Source organism: Martes martes, assembly GCF_963455335.1.
Source record: "Martes martes genome assembly, chromosome: 14".
Taxonomy (NCBI): Eukaryota; Metazoa; Chordata; class Mammalia; order Carnivora; family Mustelidae; genus Martes; species Martes martes.
Window position 1 is genome coordinate 49730406 of NC_137902.1, and position 22268 is coordinate 49752673.

The window sequence follows — 22268 nt, forward strand, 5'->3', positions numbered from 1 at the left end:
ATATTCTCCATCGTAAATGGATCGTTTATCCTCAGGATCCTTGGGCTGGTGAGGCAATCCTGGGCTGGACATAGCATATGATGTCTAAGATGTGTATCTGCATCACCTTGCCATCCCTTGGCTTGCCAAATTATGTGGCTTCAGTGTAAAAGAACCTGGTTTAGAGTTTCTGCCATGGTTCAGCCTTTGTTGCCTTGAGCGTGTGCAGCCAACATCTGGTGATCCCATAACAGGAGGATGTTTTAAGTGAAAATCGTCTCTTTCCATCCCAGTTCCCAGGCTAAGCCTCTCTCCTGGCCCAGCGAGAACCCCTTCAGCCTCCCCTCCACTCTGTGACGAGGAGTACATGCTGCAGGCCCAGCCCTGCCTGCCATCAAGGAGCGAAAACTGAAATACTCCAGCCTCTGCTCTCTGCACCCATTACCTTCATCCCAGTGAGCTTTAGGGCCAGAGACCTGGGTCACATCCTGGGCAAGTCACTTTCTTGCTGTGGGATATCAGGCATGAGACTTAAGGAAATTGAGGTTAAGAGAGGTTATCTGCAAAGATGCGGATTGTAGGAACTACGGTTGTTTGAGGATCAGATGGGATTCGAGGGAACCTAGAGAACTTTACATCAGTTACCTACTGATTTATAGATATCACATGAATCCTACCACTTAATAATACTTCCAATGGCCCAGGCTCTTGACTGGGCCCTTCACATGTATCATCTATTTAAATAAATCCTCAAGATAACCTCATGAATCAGGTACTAGCTCCAGCCCCTCCAAGACTCTGACTTTTATAGTTGTAAAATACGGAATTGGTACCTTGCCTAAGACCATTTAGATATTTAGTGTCTGAACTGAGCTAACACAGGGCTATTGTAGTACGAATCTCACATAGTAGATGTCATGGAATCAGGCAGAGATAATTTTGGATGAGGATCTTGTTGGCATCCTTCAAATCGTGCTCCGTGAATAACCATCATTCTGCAGCGAAGGAGAGCACACCCTGCTCCCAGTCTTAGAATACTTTCAATTGTATTTTCAGTCACTGAGGATATAACAAGTTCTGCTTCTCTTTTCCCTGCAATAACATCCTTCCCCCAACTCTGGTCCCTGGAATTTTCAAAAGTCCTGATAATATTTCTGGAACATAAATTTTCCCTTTTCACCATCCGTCGCTCTGTGCTCCTTCAGGGCCCCCCGTGCTCCCTCAGACACAGGCTGGTGGGAGCCGGTCTTCTAATGCAGATGCTGACTTAGAGAGGTGACTTCTCCCCATCCATCAACTCTAACTGCATTCAAACATGTTCAATATGTGGGCTTCTTGATAACTTCCACTGTATGGAAAACAAAATGGAGGGAAATGATTATTGGCACAAAGGGGGGAAGTCATAAATCTTCAAATCAGATATAGGACAGATTGGAACAATATGGGTTCTCCAAGGTTGCCATGATAATGTGCCTAATAACTCTCCTTGGGCAAAAAGGCAATCTGCTTTCAATCAATCTCGCTTTTTCTGAGCAAAAATACCAATTATGTGGAAGGAAGATTTTTTCCCCCTCTCTTTTTGATAAAGGCTGCTCTCCACCCCAGAAATCATGCTGTAGCTAAAAGATATATATTCTCAATTGTCTAGAATGGTATTGGACAGCTAGCCTCAAATGAGAAAAGTCAATCCTTTTTTTTTTTTTTTCCTCTCCTCTCCTGCCTGCATTTGTCTACTTCTTAAGAGAACTGAAAGCTAATTAAAGGCTTAAGGGATAATATTGATTGCATTGGAATATATTTTATATGTACCCAGCACATTTTCAACTAAGAGAACCCTGACTCTTTCTAAGGCTGAATAAATCAGCTGGCGGGGCCTTTGATTCAAGGGTGAGAGGGTGAACTCATCTCCTTCCCTTCCACTTCTCACACATCTGTCCTAGAGATGAATGAGTTCAGAACAGGGAGAGGGAATGCTGGCAGATGTTCATTCAGTCTTTTGCGTACAGGATGGGAAGGATGAATGTTCAGGCATTTCCCCGGACCTATCATTGATTCAAGTCCAGGTTTGAATAATCACCAGGCTTCTACTGGTATAGAACTTTGAGCTTTGCTGTGCCTGGGGCGGGAAGCTGGCTGGGTGGCATTAACCTCTCAGATCCCTCATCTGTTGGATGGGAATAAGGAGCTTGCCCAAGATCACCCACAGCCTTGGTGGCAGAGCAAGAGGTCCCGTCTGGCTTATTCTCACATCCAGGTGAACGGGAGGATCTCCACCACGTATCTGTCCTGTGGAGGTGCCCATACATTGGATTCGTGCTAGTCTTGTTTGCAGTCATGGAGGTCTGTGGGCAGAAAACATTAGAACTGTCCCCGTGCAGCCCTGGATGTCAGATCAGGACACTCTGTGTCTTGGTCACTTTCTGAACACCCCTGGCAAATTCAGAATCAGAAATCTTATGCAAAACATGCAAATCCCTTTGCGGCCTATTTTGTCCATATAAATGCACATGTGCTACAAGAAATATTTTAAGAGATGGCAGGATAAAAATGTATGTAATCCAAGTGTTTGGTTCATGTCCCATGTTCTGACACCCGATGTATTTCCAGAGGGAGTTAGTCATGTGGGTTTGGGGCATTTGGATAGGTGGCCAAGGGGACCTCCTTGAACCTGGCTGGTCCTGGTTAGAAAACAAAGTGATCGTGTTGGAACATCTCTTCTGAGGCTGCCCACAGACAGTCTTTCCTCCCCAGGATGGCCTTCGCTTGCCCGGCCACTGAGCGAGTGTGGCACCGTAACAATAACAGTCCATAATGGTGATATTATTAACTGCATTGTGCATATTATTGATTTACTCTTTGTTCTGCATCATTATCCTTTCACCAATGAGTTTACTGCCTTATTCTCACATACTTAGTCAAGCACCAAATTACAGCGAAAGGGCAGGCTCTTGTAATGGCATCTAATGGAACATTGCATAAGCGATCATCACTTCCTCCCATTATGAGCTGCCTCCAGCCAATGAGCTTTCTGCCTTGTTGGAATGTGCACCGAGCAATTAGGAGGTGCAGGGGGCCTAGCCGTTCTAAAATTTTTTCCCACGAAATTATGTGCTTCAGTGTTCCCCACCTGCCCATGCCTCAGAACCTGGGCAGGGACTCAGCCTCTGTCCCTAGCAGCCCGAGAGGCACAGGGACCTGGGCTGAGCCCCTTGCTATGGTTTTCTTATTAGAAGCCAGAAGGTTGCCTCTCCACAGTCGGGCCCCGGATTTGGGTCGTGGGTCTAGCCCTTGCACCAAAGGGCTTAGTTAGTCCTGATGGGGCGTCAGATAGCAAATGTCAAGGGCCACCGGGTAGCCAGATTGGTTCAGATTCATCAGATGGGTCCAGGCGCCTAAAGACGTCGGGTGGGATGGTTGTCCCAGCAGTTCTGGAAAAGAGGCTCATCTCCCCAGGGGAAGCCACCATCTCCGGAAACAGAAGTCCAAACCTTGCTGGATCAAGACAAACCATTCCCGCCTCATCCCTTTGTAGCTTCTCCCCATCTTGAAGTAGAACGCCGTGGCTCTCGTGGAAGTCCTGGGCAGCTCAGGGAAGCGGCCGTCTGGGGATGCACAGCTTGTGGCGTGATCTGCGATTCCATAGGCGTCCCATCCCCATTTAGCCCTGAGTAATGCTCACTTACTGTAAAGTGTTACATGCCCCCATTGTCGGAGGAGTTATGGCGGAAAAATGCAAAATTTCCCTTTTACTGCTTATGGCCAGCAGAGCCCATAACGTGTCAAGCCGCACATTAGCCACCCTGATAAAAGTCCGCTTTCTTACACACAAAATCATCGTTTCAGCAAGATTTGTTATCTCATTACCTGATAAGCTCTATGTCATAAACCAAGACTCATTCGGTAAATCTCTCAAGAGGACGCTTTGTGGGCAGAAAGGGAAAGATATGAATCTGCAAGGGACTTGATAATGCAGCATTTAAGCACAAGCATAATGTCACTTATTGTTCAATGCATAAAACCGCTTGGCCAAACGGTTGGGCTTTTAATAGGATTTTGTGCAGCATCAGGTGAGAAGCCATATGCCTTTTCTGCCGAGGAGTCTCTGAGCACCTGCCGGCACTGCTGCTTTGCCTCACGGCCCTCTGGGGATGGGAGCTGGGCTTTCACGGAGGCCTGGGGAGGAGAGGGATGCTTCCCTGCAGCTGTGCGCTTCCTCTGTCTTGCCTGGGGTGGGTGCCGGGTCAGATCGGGGCTGGCTCCATCTAACTGGCTTCTCCTGTTCAGGCACATTGTGGTCTGCGGACACATCACTCTGGAGAGTGTTTCCAACTTCCTGAAGGACTTCCTGCACAAGGACCGGGATGATGTCAATGTGGAGATCGTCTTTCTTCACAAGTAAGGGGCCCCTGCTGTTTCGAGACCCTCCACTCAACCAGGCACCCTGAGGAGGACTCCCTGAGTGTCTGTAAGAGTGGTGGTGCGGGCGCCATGTTGGGGGGTCAGTGCAGAGTTGAATCGACCATGACCCCAGATGGCCTCCTTGGAGAGGACAGTATGGAACCATGGAAAGGGAACCAACACATTAGTTCAGTGGTGAGAATGGCACCTGCTTCTGCGGAGGCAATTCTGGCAAAGAAGAATGAAGTTCATTATGGGTCAAACACGTCATTACTGTCCCTTCAGCTGTCTGGATCAATTCGATCCAGGTGTGTCCGCAGTGTCTGGTGTGGAATGATTAGCTGTCTGGTGTGGATTCTTTACAAGGGCAGGAGGGACGGAGTGGTCAGGCAAGACACAAACATAAGAGGAAGCAGGGTATGAAGTACTAATAACAGCTGCAGCAACAATTGCCATTTCTAGAAACCTCAGTGTAGGACCCTGTGCTGGTCCCCGCCTGTGCATACGGTCTCTCCCTTCATCAACACGGGGAGTCAAAGTGCATGCTGTGAACTCAGAGTATTCTATATGAATCTTGCCGAAGAGGTTATTTAGCCTCCCTGGGCCCCAGTTTTCACATTCATAAGATAGGGAGATTGCAGTGGTTTCATTCTACCCTGTAGGGAGAATGAAAAGAAATAATCCGTATAAAGTATACAGAGCAGAATCAGGCACACAGTAAGTGCTCAATAAATATTTGCTATTATTGTGGAAGATAACATGTATTAGGTTGATAAGCAACTTAGAAGATAGGTCTTACTATGTTTGCTGTACAGTTGAGGAAAGCAAGACATCTGCTCAATGTTGTTGGGATTTTAAGCTTCGTCTTATCCCCTTTAAGGTAAAAGTTAGTCTACCAAAGGGATAGAGAGTCTGGAGACTCAGGCGTGTTGACTTGGGTGGCACCATCTTCTTTTTTGATGGAAATTGGGCCACCATAGTGCCAGCACTAATTCCAAGTTATCTAGGGATAAAGCTTATGAGTTGGTGTTGGCTGCCTAGGGGGCTGACGGCCCAGGACTCAATCCTGCCTTGAGATCCCATGGAATTTGACTTCCCTATAAGCTTCTGTTCTGTGCTTCTCCTTCTTTTTGACATTTGTCCGTAGAATACCAAACTGACCACCATGTCTGAGTGCCAGCATTTTGCCTCTCAACACTGAATTCTCCAAGTTCTGAAAAGACCAGCCAGGCCGTGAGCGCAGGAGCAGAACTCACAGATCCAGTTCAGTGCTTAGCCTCTCCTTACCAGCTGAGGGGCCTGTCCTCTGCAGAGCATTATGGGAGGTTCAGGAGAAGTAGTGTGCATAGGTTCCACCCTCATATTGGTTGGGCATGTCAAGATGAGCACGTGTGCAACAATGAGAGCTCAACATCCAACCTACATTCACTGACAGAAGTCTGTTTCATCAAGAGGCAGAATTGCACTGGACACTTGCTTCAGGGAGAGACCAGCATTTCTTGCATGACCAGGCAGACTTCCCAAGAGGGGCCCAACCAGTAATGGGTCTCAAAGACTGGTCCAATGTGCACAGGCTTGCTTTCTCTCTCGCCCATGGCTTGAGATGAATCAGCAAGCCAGTGGCCAATGCTTTACTTGCTGGGATTCACCTTCGTGTCCCCAGCATCTGTCAGTGTCAGCACTGTAGTAGATGGCCCAGTTAATTAACCTCTTGAAGATTTGGGTTAATAACATCCCTTCCTCCAGGATTGTTTTGAGGTTTAAATGAGTTAATATTTGTCAAGTGCTTGGAACGGTGTCTGCCGCATAGTAAGTGCTGGAAAACATTAACAATTCCTACTAAGTACTTAATGAATGTTAGGCAAGCATGGATGAACACAGTTCTTGGAACCTAGTAGGTTTGAACCAAATATCATCTCCCCAGCGCCTAGCCTGATACCATACAGAGAGTAGAAATCTTTCATCTCCACAGAAGTAATAAATGGATGAGTGAGTCAATCAGTGTTTTAATCCTTGTCCTCCAATGGGAACGATGTCTGGACAGTTCAGCACCGAGAATGATGAACAGTGTACACATGTGTGAATCAAGAACAGTACCGAGAGTGCATTAACTCAGTCTGTGGAGGTTCAGAGGTGACATGTTTTGATCCAGGCCCTGGGGGATGAGAAGTCCATGTGGCTGAGAACCAGAGAAGAGGCTTTGAGGGAGGGAACGGCAGGAGGCTCTGCCAGGGGCATCTTCGGCTAATCTCTGATGTCACAGCTCCGTCTCTCTATTCATAAAGTCGGGATTCCGTTCCTAACAAAGTCGAAGACATTTCGCCTCATAGGCCTCCGACTTTGTGAAAACCGTGAGCCTCTTTATTTTACCGTGCTAACGGTTTGGGTTTTCAGTGGGTTGGGGTTTTATTTCTCTCGAGGGTGAACCTTTTATTTCTGGCAAGAAAAGGGGCTGCTTTGGAGGTGAAAGCCTTTTCCTAGGTCTTTCTCTTTGGAAGTCAGAGAAAAAGAAGGCCATGGAAGCAGAAATACCGGAGTCTATTATATTAATGGCTGTTTCTTCTCTCCCTGCCAGCATTTCCCCTAACCTGGAGCTTGAGGCTCTGTTCAAACGACATTTTACTCAGGTGGAATTTTATCAGGGTTCAGTCCTCAATCCACATGATCTTGCAAGAGTCAAGGTAAGAAGTAAGAGGTGACTTCTGCTTTTATTTCATCTGAGAGGGGACTGACTCTGTGGTGAGGGCACATGCCTCCTAGGATGGCCAAGAGTAACCTCCACACCCCTAATGAGATAAGTCAGATGCCACCAGCCTTGACATCACCCTTTCCCTGGTCCCAGAGCTTCATTCCGTTGGCACTTGCTAGGCTACTCCCCTCACTTGGACTAGTCATAAAATGAAAGTTATTTTGCCAGTTTCCTCAATGTCAGCACTCTTCAAGGAAGTAGACCAGTTGTACAGATTCAGTAACCTCATATACAACGTAATAATCAAGTAATTCCCATCTTAAATACTTAAGTTGGTCTCAGTGTAGCTCTGAAATCTATTATTTACATTGGAAAGGAGCATAACATGAAGGATAAAGTATAAATAAAATTCTGCCAGGCCATAAAACATTTTTAGCTTCCTTTTTTTTTTTTTCCTGCCACCAAAGACTAAAAGCATAAAACTAAACATGCAGATATCTGGTATCGCTTGGTAAAGGGCTAATCTTTCATTCCAAAATCTGTTAAGTTAAAAATCTTCTTATAAAGCAGACCTGAGGCTCATAAAATAAAAGGATAGAGCAAAGTGACATCTGCTATTTTGCTCGTTTTATATAGATTTTGTAAACACGTTCAATATTTGCATGGCAGTGGATATAGATTAATATTGTGAATCCATTGACTTCTAAATGCTAACTGTGGTCACTACATAATTTAGTAAATAATGTCATTGGCAAACATGAATAAGCAGAAGGATCTGGGTAAATTCTTTGGATTATTAAAGAAAACTAGAGACAATTTGTGACATACCACGGAGGAAACAATGACCTCCCACCAAAATGCAGGAATGGTCTATTAAGTACAACATATCAAGTGGGACAGATTGCAGACCTGAGCCAGAACAAGAATTCTTATGCTTAGAGAGTCCAGTTAATCTTAATATTATCCAGACATGATCCAAGTTATGACTAATGTGAAATCTAATGAGAACTTGGAGAAAATAGTTACTGTTCAAGGACCTAATTTGATGCAAGCAATTATTAGCATAACTCATCATTCCCTCAAAGGCATAAATCTTATTTTGGCTCATGTTTAGAGAAGTCAGTAGGTTTTGAGGTCATCTGTAACACATCATTTCCTATACATAGATTTGTTGTCTTTCGAATATCTGAATGCTAATTGAATATTAAACAATACTGAGTTGTTATCTGATTTAGGGCTCTTATTTCCTCCTGTTCCACAGTTAAGATGTGAAAAAGGTCAGATGAAGGACTTTGGAGTCTCAATATCTGAATCCTTGACTATTCGATGAATTTGGTAAACTGAGAGAAGGGATTTAGCTCACCTGATGCCATTTCCCGACTAGAAAAATTAAGATGATGGGGTAGATCCATTGGTAGGGAAAGGAGGTAGGGAAGGGACTAAAAGGCTTCATTAATTGCTATTTAAAGAAATCTGGAAAGATTACATCGAAGTCACTATGCCAAATGAAAAGTATAATTACGAAGGTCCACGTTGTACCCTCGAACAACAACGAGATGAAATGTTTATACCATAACAAGAACTTGAGAGCTACACTTTTGACAAAACTATAATCTCTCAGGATTATTTTTTTCTTTCCTTGCAAAGCACCAGATTCCCCAAAAGCTGTCGACAGAGAAAGACTACAACCAGGCATGGCTATTTATATGTTTGTGTTCTGTGATTTTCCTTTCCGTGTCTTAGATAGAGTCAGCAGACGCGTGCCTCATCCTTGCCAACAAGTACTGCGCTGACCCTGATGCTGAAGACGCCTCCAACATAATGAGGTAACACCGGGGAGGCCAGGGAAGGCTCTGGGCTTGGCGCTCTGCAGCCCCTTGGCTGCCCTTTTGGGTTCTCTGCAGAGCATCATCTCTGTGGGAACTTCTTTCTCTCATGAGCCACTCTACACTTTGCCACAAACATAGGTCCAGGGGGAGCTGAGGCGCCGGTGGCTGGGGAGGGCAGTGCCACAAGGCATCATAGACAGGAAGCTTATCCTTGGCAGATGGGACCCCTGGGGCTCACAGTGGGTCTTGGGTTTGAGATGTTTCAGACAGGACTAGGAAAGAGAGATTGAGATGGGTGTAGGCCTGAAGTAAGGTACCATTTTCCCGAAGCGGGAGTGGACCTGCAATGACTTGACTGTGGGTGATTTGATCCCCCAGAGACATTTAGAGATATGTGGAGATGTTCTTGGTTGTTGTAATGAAGGGATGATGCTGCTCACATCCCAGGAGGTAGAGGCCAGGCATGCTGTTCAACATCCTACAACGCACGGGGGACAGTTCCCCACAGCAGGGAATTATCTGGCTCCAAAGATGAGGAGTGCCAAGCTTGAGAAGCTCCACGTTGGAACCTTCCAAGTGTGTCTGTAGCATTGATTAATATCCCTCTCAAAGAGGAGTTGGTTGACTGATGGGCTTGTTTCAGCCAGTTTCCCAGAATGAAACAATGTCTTCACTGAAAGCCTTCTCAGTGCTTTTAATACTAACATGCTTTTCTAAGATAATGATCGACAGAGAACTTAGCAAACCTATTTGACTCCAACCCTCCCCTTCCCCCCCACCACCTTTTTTTACAGAACATCTTTGGGTGGGCAGGGATGCACTCTGGAGAACACCACCCAGTGCCCTCCCTGGAAATGGGTGAGGCCCAGGGAGGGCCATCTCCTGGCCTGACCTGACATGGCTGATCCCCACTCCTTATTCTTTTCTTATTTCAGAAGAACACTGTTCTGCAACAATGGAATGACAAAAACGATATTTAGCTCCAGAGAGTTAAAGCCCCTCAGGATTCTTCTTCTCCCCTCCGGCCTACATTGTAGAGTAGTTAAGAGGCCTGGAAGGGAATAATAAAGAGATGCTTCTGGAGAAGAGATGAACTAAGAGAAAACATTCCCTCCCACTACATTCCCAGGAACTCTTGCCTAATTGTGAGCAGCCGTCCTTTGGTCCAGACAGATCTCCCTCTCTCCACAGCTTGGTTTGCTGCAGCCTGGGAATGTACTGGGATGAGAGCTTGGGAATTGGCATCATCACCATGCTCCCGACTCCCTTCCTTTACTTCTAACCGGTGGCCCCAAGTGACACGAGCTTTCCCATCACTGAGGTGGGGGACTGCCCTGGTGCATCGGGGATGAGCACGTCTTTCCCTCAGCATCTGGTCCCTGTGTCTGGCAAGCGACATCTGGCACAGTATTCTCTCCTCCCGCTTTTCTTTGGCAATATGTTTTCGCGCAGTTGTCTTAAGGAAGTTGATGCATGAACTCTTGTCCCCATGGCGCTTGCCAGCCTGCAGGGAGGTGGTGGAATGGGGACATGTGTCCACACCTGGGTCCACCCCCTAAACTAGTCACAGCTGGAAAGTGACTACAACAGCTCACCATTGGGTGCTCCAGAGGGATCCCCTTCCTGAACTAGGATTTCCATCCTTCCCCACGTTTTCATGTCATCTGAAATGATAAAAATGTAGCCTTTCAGGAACTAGTCTTCCTGATCTTGAGATTTTCAAAACATAAAAACAAAAGAAAATAAAGTATAATGTGTTGACCCTGGAGGAGTTTTGGGGCTAGTGCCTTTTTTCCCCCCTTCCAAAAGTGAATAATTGAAATGAGTAATAGTTTGGAAATGGGCATTTCTCTGAATGGCAATATTTCATTTAAGCCCAGGCTGTGGTAGGGCTGGTATGAAGACATGTAAGTTACCAGGATGTTTGGCAGGACACCACCGCATAAAAATTACAGGACAAAGGTAGCATCAGACATGTAGTGAAGCCATGCCATAACCAGAATCAGAACTAAGGCCCAGGCAGCAAAAGGAAACGGAAAGTTCAGGGTTAAAAACTGGGCTCTGTCTTTCCCTTATTTGTATAATCCTCCTTTCTCCTTAGTTTAATGAGACCAATCTGCCCCTCTTGAAATTAAAATGTCAAAGATCCATTTGAAATGAGCTAATGCAGGAGACCCCGCTCTGGCAGTGAATGGAATTCAGGGCTGACTGAAGCTCAAAGTCCTTGAGTTATAAGCAAGAGCCAACACAACACTTTTTCAAAAAGAAAATGAATTCCTTCAAGAGCAAAAGCCCAGGGTGAATTTGTGCAGGAAGAGGCTTCTGTGCAATCCATTTCCTAAATTCACAAGTTGTAGCTTTTCAGATAAAACTGCTCCCTGACTGCCTTCTCTCCATTTTTCCCCCCAAAAAGGGATGAAGCAGGGAGACGTTTCTTGGTGCAGAGTTTGTGGGGGGTGGTCCTAATACGCGCACCCGCATTTCTGATTAGGCTTCGAGGTGGGCCGTCCTGTGGAATTCCATTCTTTAGCCTTCCTTGTCACAGAAGGAAATGTGCAATGTCACCTCTGACAGAGTCGGTAATGACAGAAACCATAACTTACACGTGGAGAGAGCTTTTAATGATTTCAAAGCATTTCCACATCTGGTCTTTCATTTGCTGCTCAGACCAAAGCCTGTGAAATAAATAAAGCAGGTACCATTGCCCCCAACGTCCAGATGAGGAAACAGTCACAAAGAACCCAGGGATTTCCTGAAGGTCACCCAGTTCCTTAGTACACTGGGACTGGAATGCAGGTGTTTCTACTCCTCCATTTGTAGCCCCGTCTCAGGGAGCAGAAGCCAGGGGTGGATTGGGGGAGGGCAGTGGCTCATAGGCAGTATAGACTGAGGGCAGTTTGCTTGGGTGGTAGGGGGCGGGGAGAGTGGAATTTTCTACCAGACGGCGGCTGCCTTGGATTTTTTATTTCCCACCAGCATTAAAGTCTTCATTTAGACTCTATTATCTATCGAAGTCATTGATCCCGTCATAAGAGCCCTGCTCAGAAATCATTTTTGTCAGTGGCCATGTGTGTGTGACAGTTAGTATCCTTTGTCAGGCTGGTTGTTTGATTTGTCATCGTTGTCTCAAGTTGTTAACTTGGAGAACTGGACTCAGAGCAAGTTGCTTCTAGGCTTGTCCGCAGGGTATGTGAGATTGCAGACCTCCCTTGGCCCATGGGTTGAGCTCGCCTTATTTAGATGTCTCTGTAGGCAGTAAGCCCGTGACGCTGCTCTGGAGCCCCTGCCCCACGACACGGGCTCACATGCCGACACCAAGGCACCACAGAACCGCTCTCTTCTTTCCTGCCCTGGGCACAGTCTGTGGCCATTCTGTTGATTTCTTTCTCACGCTGCCATGGGGTGCGGTGATGGACACCGTTTAACCAGGCCCTGTGCTGGCAAGCCTTCTGGATGGTCCTGACTGCTGGCCCCACATTCACTCTATTTGGATACAGTCAAATTTGTGTTCCCATCAGACTCCAAGAGTGAGACAGACCCTGCCTCAGCTTTGGTTCTTTCTTTTTCAGAGTAATCTCCATAAAGAACTACCACCCGAAGATAAGAATCATCACTCAGATGCTGCAATATCACAACAAGGTAGGATAGCGAGAGGCTGGGCCCGTCCCAGGCTCAGAGGTGCACAAGCATGCCTGGTCTCTCTCCCCTCACTGTACAGCTGCGTGTGCACACACACACACACGTGCACACATACACACGTGCACATGACACACACACGCACCCACCCCCCCCCACACACGTGCACACATGTGCTTCTGTAATCCAAAGGGCTAGACAAGGGGTGCTGGGTACAAACCTCCCTGGGGCCTTTCTTCAGAGCAAGCACCTTGTTGACCGCTGCTCACTGGAAGGCAGCATGTGTTGGACCCCCAGGTTGGAATATTGATATAATCTTAGATCCCTGTTTCAACAATGTCCACTTTTTATGTGCTCTACTCCTTTCTCTCTTTCTTTCTTTCTTCCTTTTTTTTTTTTTTTTTAAAGATTTCATGTATTTATTTCACAGAGAGAGAGAGAGAGATCACAAGTAGGCAGAGAGAGGGGGAAGCAGACTCCCCGCTAAGCAGAGAGCCCGATGCGGGGGTCGATCCCAGGACCCTGAGATCATGACCCAAGCCAAAGGCAGAGGCTTTAACCCACCTAGCCACCCAGGCCCCCCTCTACTCCCTTCTTCAGTCGGTATCTCCTGACTACCTGCTGTGTGCTCAGTGCGCTACCTGACCTTCCTAATCCCCCGGGGGTATAAGTGAAGGAGTCCTGCCTTGTGCCCTCAGGGACGGACGTGGTAGTCTGGGGTAGAGAGCTTCCCAGGTGAGTGATAGGGCTTTGCTACCAGAGACCAGGTGACGTGGAGGAGCAGACCGCGCACCGGGTGGAGAATGCGGAACACGGCCTTCTCCAGCTGCAGAGGAGAACTGGCTTGGTTGAACCGAGGGAAAAAGTTGCTCTCCAGAGATAAGACATAAAGGAATTTTCCTCCTGTTCTAGTTTAGAAGGGGATTGGGAAGAAAACAAATGTTGGAGTCTGTGCTGTTTCGCTTGTGATTACTTCTCAGTCTCTCATTCAAAGGCACTGCTCCTTCACGCCGCCTGTCCCTGAGCTCCCAGGGAAACAGCTTTGGGGGAGGGGAGGTGGCACCTTTCTCCTTTTGATGTGGAACGGGTTATTCCCCGTAATGAGGCTGGAAAACCGGAGGCTGCTCAGTACCTGGAACCAGGTGTTCTGTCTGAACACAATAACTCCCCACTGGGTTATGAGTGAGTGTGTGTCCATCTTCTAGGCCATATTCCCTACGAAATAGGCAGTCAGGTGACCCAGAGAAGACCCCGTTCTGCCAAATGCACCGGTGCCATGCCATTATTTCTTAATTGCTGGCAAGGGCTGCCCCATTTCGCCACGTGGAGGCCCATCAGAGGCCGTTGTGAAGTGGGGCCTGCTGTCGGCAACCGGCCTACGGCTCGGGTCTGCTGCCCACTGCCCGGCCCTCGGCAGGTGCTTCCACGGCAGAATGTGTTACACTCCAGCCAGTGGGCTTGGTGGTGGGCGCCCAAGGTCCCATTGTCCTGTTCGTCTCTGGAAAACCCAAGGACACGGAAGACATAAAGTGAGGATGTCAGGGACTCACAAGCATCGGTCTGGAGAAGTTTCTAGACAGCAGCCCCTAATAGGTGGAGGGGAAATTTATTAGCAATCAGGCAATAAACTCTTCTTTCATTTATGATTTGAAATTTCATTCAGTGTGGGAGTGCTTTAAGCTGTTGTTTAGGTTTTTGGCTGAATTTAGATTGATTAGGGAAATTAATGTAGTATGTTTAGAAAGGGCTGTCAGTTCCATTTTTTTCCCCTTCCAATGAGTATGGATGCCGCCTCTTCAAGAAATTCAGGATGGTTTCAGCTGTGATTTCTGTCAAAGTCCAAGTAGCTGAATGGACCTAGGATCCGGATGGAACCTGGTCAGTGCTCACATGACCATAGCCAAGCTGAATGTCTGCTACAAACCTTTTCATGGTAATTATTCAGGAAAAAATGATAAAGGTGGCAACCGATCCTGAAAACACATTTTCAGGAAATGTGCCCAAAATACATTTTTGCTTAGAATCACCCCAATATGTTGGGGTTTCAGAGTCAGGCAAAATCACGTGTGAGACTTTGCCCCTGTAGGATGAGTAATGGATGAGCCCACTTTTCTCGATGATTTCATTTCCCTCTTCTAGAGGGAGCAAAAAGTCCACTGGTCATTGTCATCCCATTCCTCATGGAATTGCAGATGGACACTTGTCACCCTGCTCTGTAACTGTGCTATTTTGTGAGATGCTCCCACCTTCTCTTTAATCTGTTTTATCCCCCATTGCCTTACAGTATGATTTTTCTTCCTCTCTCTGTCCTTTCTCTTCACCCATGAATAAATGCCCAGAGATCTCCACCCATTAAAACTTGCTTTCTTGAAAGAACCTGGTATGTCTATGTAAACTTATGTTGCACTCAACACACTTTAAGTGATAGTTAAGTCCATAATTGGATAGGAGACATAAAACATAAAGAATTTCAATTCCCTGTGCTCTAATGATGCTGGTATTCCAGGGCCTAAAGGGATGTAGGCAAGCTGCCTACTTCTCCCCAAGTAAAATTGGTCCTGAGTTTGTCATCATAGTAATCTTAGATATTTGTGGCATATTTTATGTTTTTAAAAGAGCTTGACATCCATTATCACATTAGCCCTCATGTGGCCATCTGTGCATGCTAGCATCCCAGTGTGACTTTAGACTGGGAGTCTGTGCTCTCCCAGACAGAGCAGCTCTGGTGGGTACAACTCGTAGTCACTTGGCAGGCATTGAGCTAAGGACAGAATGGCCAACTGTCACCTTCTCTGTAAATAGAGCCCACCCCACTGAACCGAATTGTGGTTCCTCACAGCAGGCCTTCTAGAAGGACTGGTGTTCTCTAAAGTGGATCTGATTTCATGGAGAGAAGCACTCAGCCCAGCCCAGATGTCTCTGAACACAGAAAGAAGATGGTACAGGGCACTCATTTTTGATTTGAGTGTTGTAAATGTCTTGAAGCTTTTCAAGGAAAGAACAGTTGGTGATATCATAGAAAAGTATCACTTCCAATGACTTAGCTGCTAATGGATTTTTAATTTTCCGGATAGATTCTAGAAAAAAAAGGTCTTGGTCTAGAAACCAAGTCCCAATGGCCCAATGGTGATGCAAGTTCTTTGAGCTTTCTCACTAAAAACCGTTACACACTTGGGCAAGAGTGTTGAAGTGTTTTCTCTGAAATGAACTTCTCTCCTTATGGTGGCTTTCTCAAAGTTATTTGTGTATAGGGAGGGCTGGGACTGGGCTTGACCTCTGCAGGTTTCCCAGGAGAGCATATTTTCACATTCCTCCTTCTTGAGATGAGGAGTGGTCCAGTGGCTGATCAAAGGGGGACCCTGGTCCTGTTACACCAGTTTTATCGGGCCTCATTCTCCAGATCCAGGATTTGCTTCTAGACTTCTGTGTAGTGATGCTGGCATCTTCCAGTGGACCCAAATATCCCTCAGATGAAGGACAGAAGTGTCAGAAACAGAGGATTCGAGTTCCTTGTGAAATTTCCTCTCTTCATTTCATGCACACAGATGTTCCTCCCAGCCTTTGGTACATCCCTCCCTGCTCCCTGCCCCACAATTGTGGAAGCTATGATGGCCCATGAAAGGAGGCCACATGGAAACCTGACAACTGAAACAGACTTGACTTTCCCATGTAATAACATGCAAAATATGTCTAAGGAACTCAAACCAGATGGGGACAGGGTGGACCCAAGGCCCAAGAGCCTGGACTTCATACCTTCAAAAACCTGGCACATGGGGATATGAGAGACTCTCTGGAAAAGGCTTTGTTTGATTATTCGTTTGCTTGGTTGCTTGAAAGTGCCATGAAGGTTAGTAAAGGGGGAAGATGGCCTTTGCCAGCCAGTGAAGAGTAGGGAGAGAAAGAGTGTAAAGGGCAAGACGATCCGCTGGCATCAGGCCTATGCTGTAAGAAGGTCTCTGATACTCAGCTTGGCAGAAATTACCATCCACCATGGCCCACACACCAAACTTTTTAACCATGCTCTCGTTAGGGAGGATACAGTCTTCTCTCCCAGGAGTCACTGCTGGCTTAGGACTTGTGAAACTGTCACAGGACTTTGAGGAAGGGATTTCACAAGAGGGGTATTTCTGATAGCAGAGCAAGGAGCCATTGGACTTGTTCTTGTTTCCATAATGGCATCTTCTCTTCTAGTAGGTAGGACTGTAGTGTGTTATCCTGACAGTGAAGGGAAGCCTTCTGGGTGCTCCTGGTGTTTGCTGGTACCTGGAGAGAAATAGGCGTTTTAGGGCCGTAAAGTCTCGGCATCTGCGGGGGGCCTCGTAGGGCTCTCTGCTAGAACCTCAAATGCAAAGCAAGCCGTCTTTCTCTTATGACTTGGAAAAACACTTATAGAGTTTTTGGGACAAAGACCTTGCATTTTGGGAGGTAGCTTTCTCCATTTATTAGACAAATTACATCCTTAGAAAGTTCCTTTATAAAATAAGCCAAAAAACTGCTTTCTTATAACATATACCATTCAGTCCTAATTCTGGCCCCTGGAACAAAGCAAGACAAGCCTAATCTCTTTTCATTGCAGCAGCACCTGAGGCTTTCAGAGGTAACCGTCCTGTCTCCGTGAAGGTGTGGTCCTTCTTTAGGCCAGACACTGCTGGCTCTCTTAACTGTTTCTCAAAAGACGTTTTCCAGAACCCTCACCTCTCCTTGTGCTTGTCATTTTTTTCTGGAAGTTATTCAATTGATCAGTTTCCCTCTTTAAATCTGACTGTTACAACTGGATCAAGTGCTCTGGAACCAGCCTGACCGGTTCACAACAGAATGAAACATTCGTCTCCCTTGATCTGGAGACCATTTCTAACAAGCAAGCATTGGCTTTCTCTGTAATCTGTCACACGGTTGGCCTCTTTTTGGGATTTGAGTTACCCACACACTTAAGTTTTTTTCCCTTCTTTCCCCCTCAGCTCAACTGCCAAGTTAGATCTTCTCCTTTTGAATTTATACAATTGATTTTTTTTTTCTTTTGAACCTAAATGCTGCGCTTGACATTAAGACCTTTAAAAATCTTTCCTGGTTGTTTTTCTGCCCATTTTTCCAATCCTGGCAAAGTTTTTGAATTTTGACTTCTTTGTCCAATGGATGATCTCTGATTCTGCTTCATGCCACTTAAAACTAATCAGATGAGCGTGTGTCTGTGTCCTTATCCTGGGGTGTGACCTGTTACATAGGATCAGTCCATCTGCAAGAGATCGTAATATGTCTACACTGTGATTTGCCTGATGATTTAGGTCAGTGCTTCTCAAAGTGTGGTCCCCAGATCGGCACCTCGAATTTGTTAGAAATGCGAATTCTCCAGCCTTACCCCACCCCCTACTAGATCAGAGACTGTGAAGGAGGGGTGGGTGTATCAACCCACCAGGTGATTCTGAGGCCCACTCAGACTTGGGGGCCACTGACCTGGAGTTTCGGGGATGCAGATAAAAAAAATTCTAAAACACACAGACAACTAACTGATGGCCCGAGTCTGTTTGAGGAGCTCATTTATGAATAACCTAGCGAGATATCCTAGTAACAGGGGCTGATGTGTCTGTCCCAAGACGAAATTCCCTCTGGACTCTGTTGGCTACATGACAAATCCGAGGGGAAGACCTGGGTTAGGGAGGCGCAGAAGCAACGTTCCAGAGAGAACCCCGAAGACTGAAGTCCACGGAATAGGGGAGTTGAATGAAACAGCAAACAGCAGGCTCAAGCAAGGGAAAGAAAGGATGAGTCTGAACGCCTCTGAGCCGTAGGGCAGTGGTGCATTTCCCAGAGGAGATTTGCAACCATTGAACATTTAGCAACCTCAGTTCTCATACCTTGCTTTGCTTCCACAGGCCCATCTGCTAAACATCCCGAGCTGGAACTGGAAAGAGGGAGATGATGCAATCTGCCTCGCAGAGCTGAAGCTGGGGTTCATAGCCCAGAGCTGTCTGGCTCAAGGCCTCTCCACCATGCTCGCCAACCTCTTCTCCATGAGGTCATTCATAAAGGTAACGTCTCGTCCTATTAGAGCCCATTAGCCCCGGATTCAGTTTGTCGTGGGGTTGAGTAGAGAGCACAGCTTAAACTCAAAACAGATCGACGGGCTTTAACCACTCTGGTTAAGGAGAAATTCCTTGTTACAGATTTGGGCACGAGGCCAACTTCTTTCAAAATTATGTTTTTATTTTTATTTGGCACATCCACGGCCATTAAATGATTGTTCAAAGCACAAATCCTCTCTTTTTTTTAGATAAACCACATGTTTATCTATCAACAAAGCCTCCGCTGTTAAAACAAAAATATGATTTATATACATTCCATATGGCACCAGAGCGCCTAAAGAAAAGAATTATCATTTTGCTTTTTTTACATCAAGTGGCTGGTGGACCTCTCACTGTGCAGATAAATGCAGACCATGTGTTTGTGCTGAAGCCCAAACCCCAACAACATAATTCATTTATTTATTTCTGCACAATCAAGGAGGCCAGCAGGGCTGACATGCCATGGTTGTTTGAATGGAGAGTGGAACGAGGGGCCGACTCCTCGGCAGCGGCGCCCCGTGTGCCATGAGATGGGCAGTCTGGCTCTGCTTGTCTCCTCTTCAGCCGGCTCACCCCACAGAGCGGGCTGGGCAGCCACCCCAGCATCTCCAGAGTGGCCCCTGCCTGCTGGGCCAACCCGGGCAATAAAAGACCCAACTCTGTCCTCACAGGCCAGGCCGGGACATTGGCCAGGTCAGGGCAAGCCCATTTCCGGGACACTGGGTTATAGGCCCGGGCCCTTCCTAAGAGGGCTTTTGGAGTAATGATAACACCGATCCTCATCCTTGGATTGTTCTTAGCCTAGACCAGTCCAAGGGGTAGACCAGGACAGGAAAACCTGCCCAGTTTGGGCCTTTCTGACTTGGCAGTGGTGGCCGCCAGCTCAGGATTTGGGCTTCCGTTTCCCCTTCCTGCAAGAGTAGGGATGGAGGTGGGAAAGTTGTGAGTTACCAGGAGGTCCCATGAGGGGGGCTAGAAGCTCTGTGATCCAAGGTGTGATACCTCCAGCCCTCGGCTGCCGTTACTGCTGTGTGTGGCACTGGTGGTCCGTTGTCTGGGGGAGTCGAGGCGATGGCACTGGAGGCGGTGGGAAGGTTGGGCGGCAAGAGTGGGGCTGAGACGACGGACCGACTACGTGCGTGGGCTCATCCTGGTTATCCCCAGCGGTGGGATTAGAGCAGGGCTTTTCTCTCAGTCCTTACCCACTCTACCCACCTAATTTGCATTACACAGGCAATTCATAGATAAAAATCCTTTATGTGAAAGGACAAATTGTGCTGGAGTCCCTTCTATCGCTTTAGCAAAGGATGCCTTGATCAAAAAATTCCTTCAGCTCCCTATGTGCCCAAAGACCTCAGCTCCACAGAACTCCAGGCTCAGACCCAGCACACCAATAAGGATATTGCGGTTTTTTTTCTCTTCTTTTCCTTTCTTTTTTTTCTTATTTTAATGGCTTCTTTAATCCAGGCTGCTATTCCCCTGCCTGGATGAAACTGAATGCAGGCTAAATGGAGTTGGCAGGGGAGGTCTGTGTGGCGGGACTGAGAGGCATGCCCCAAAGCCAGATGTAGCCTTGTGTCTCCCACGGCTCTCGTGTTCAACACAAGGAACCCAGACCCCAGGATAAAGGACTGTCACCAAGAGAGCTCTTCTGGCCATGCATCTGAGCTCTGGTGGTTTCCTCCAGCAGGGAGTTACCCACAGGCCCAGGCACGAGGTCTGAGACCTGGGCTCTGCTTCCTTTTGTTGATGTAACACGGTCTTGGCAGGGCCCTACCGCACATGGGGCACTTGACATGCGTATGTTTTGATTTTGTGGTGCCTGCATGGAAACTGGAGCTGCCTGTCAAGAAAATTAATAAAATGGATGTGACGCTGATTCCTCAGTGTTATTACCGAGCAGGGAGAAAGAACTTCTGTCCAACTCTCCTCAAGACCCTGCAGGGCCTCACCTCTGGAGCCAAGGACGTCCCCTCCAGCCTAGCGAATCCCACTGCCAAGTAACTATTTAGGAAGAGCCTGTGGAAGAGGCCCGGCTGGGCCCTGGTATAACTGAAAACACATTTCCCTCCTAGGGTTATGTTACCGTGTCATTTCTGCCCGGGGCCAGGTCCCCCGTGTTCGGAGGTAGCTCTCTGACCATGGCCTCTTGACATTCAGGTGGTCTTTGTGTTGGAATTTGCTAAGGCACGTGACCTGTAAATAGCAAGGTTTCCCTATATCTATTGTTTTCACTTAAAATAAGGACTGCCGGAAGCATGTGTTTCCCATTCTGTGGCGTCGTGCTGGTGCACTGACCCTCCACATCCCCGATCCCTGTCTCCTTCAGGTCACGATAAACACCTTGATGATGGTCTCCTCGGCAAGTTTTATATATTATCTCCTGTTCCCGAGGTCACAGCGTCTTCGCTCATTTTTACTGGGCGGGGGGCAGACGGAAAAGGAAATCTAGAAATGGATAATCCTTGCCAGAAATTGCTTCCTGCCCCAGTGTCCCCCATGTCCTCCGGCAGAGGATTCATTAGTACTTCCATAGGGACAGGAGGGCCTCGAGGATGGAGGGAGGTGGGATGAGGCTTTGGCGGATTTCATCCCTTGAGAACACTTAGTATTTCTGGAAGCCAGAGGTGGAGTGTGTGCTCAGCCTCTCCCTTGCCCTGGGCAGGTACAGCATCTGTTTCTTGGTTCTGCAGAATACATTGTACTCTATATATATCACAGGCAGAATCACAGTGGCCGCCCACGGGGCCTTTAGTGTCCATGAGACCGAAAGCCAAGGCTGAAAGGGAGGATAACAAAGCTTAGCAAGAGGGAGGGGTTCCAAGCTATGCAGGGGTTCCAAGGGACCCAGGCCAGTGGTACCAGCAAAATATGGGGAACACTTGTGTGTCCCCTGAGCAATATCACTTTCAAAGGCCCTTACCCCTGGGCCTCATTGCCCCCTTGAAAACCTGGTTCCCATGTTGGCTATGTCATCTCTGAATTGATCTAAACTTTTGGAGCATCTGTATTTTTAGCCCACATCTTTGGGATAAGGAATTCAAGTAACTACTGTTAAAGACTTTTTCCTGGCTATTCGTATGTAATTTGCTCTGCTTAACCTTCAAGGCACGGCCTCTGAAGTTTCTGGTATGCTGGGATTTGTTTAACAAATCCATGATAACCTGATAGCAAATAACTTCATGAAAGAGGCACAGGTTGGCCATTCAGGGGTCCTCGGACCCCACAGCCTATTGCTAATGCTAGGGTAAGCATTTTCTCCAGCAGCACCCAGTTTTTGCCCTGAGTTCCTCCAGGGAGGGAAGGCAATGGTCCTGGTTCCTGAGACTAGTCTGTATCTCCGCTGTCAACCAGGTGTGGAATATCCTGTGTATTTACTGCTATCTGATCTGCTGCCACCTGCCTGTCAGGTTCAAGTGAGAATCTTCTGTAAAGACCAAGACAATGAACTTATTTATTTAGCCTCTCTGCCATTACCTTGCTCCTGAATCCCTGAGTAAGTGGCCACACTTACCCTCCACTTGGCTTCCTCCTTTCGATGTATTTTAAGATCCATTGTTTTTTTTTTTTTTCTTGGTTTTAGAGTTTTAGCATGTAATACTTTAGTTTCTCTTCAGCATGTGTGGTTTCCTGTTGAGGCTTGACCTGCCATCTTTGTGAATTGTGCTATTATTCTTA

The 22268-nt window shown here is 47.0% G+C and overlaps 1 protein-coding gene across 5 annotated transcripts in view; it reads left to right on the top strand.

Moving 5' to 3' along the window:
• KCNMA1 (potassium calcium-activated channel subfamily M alpha 1) overlaps positions 1-22268 on the top strand; it is a gene marked incomplete at both ends in the record, with an annotated part of 724384 nt that overhangs the window by 515036 nt on the left and 187080 nt on the right. For all 5 annotated transcript variants that reach the window (XM_080822610.1, XM_080822608.1, XM_080822611.1 and 2 more), the window contains 5 exons: positions 4264-4374; positions 6953-7058; positions 8810-8892; positions 12465-12534; positions 18402-18557. In XM_080822610.1, coding sequence (XP_080678736.1) covers positions 4264-4374; positions 6953-7058; positions 8810-8892; positions 12465-12534; positions 18402-18557 — 526 coding nt within the window. The remainder of the gene's footprint in view (positions 1-4263; positions 4375-6952; positions 7059-8809; positions 8893-12464; positions 12535-18401; positions 18558-22268) is intronic.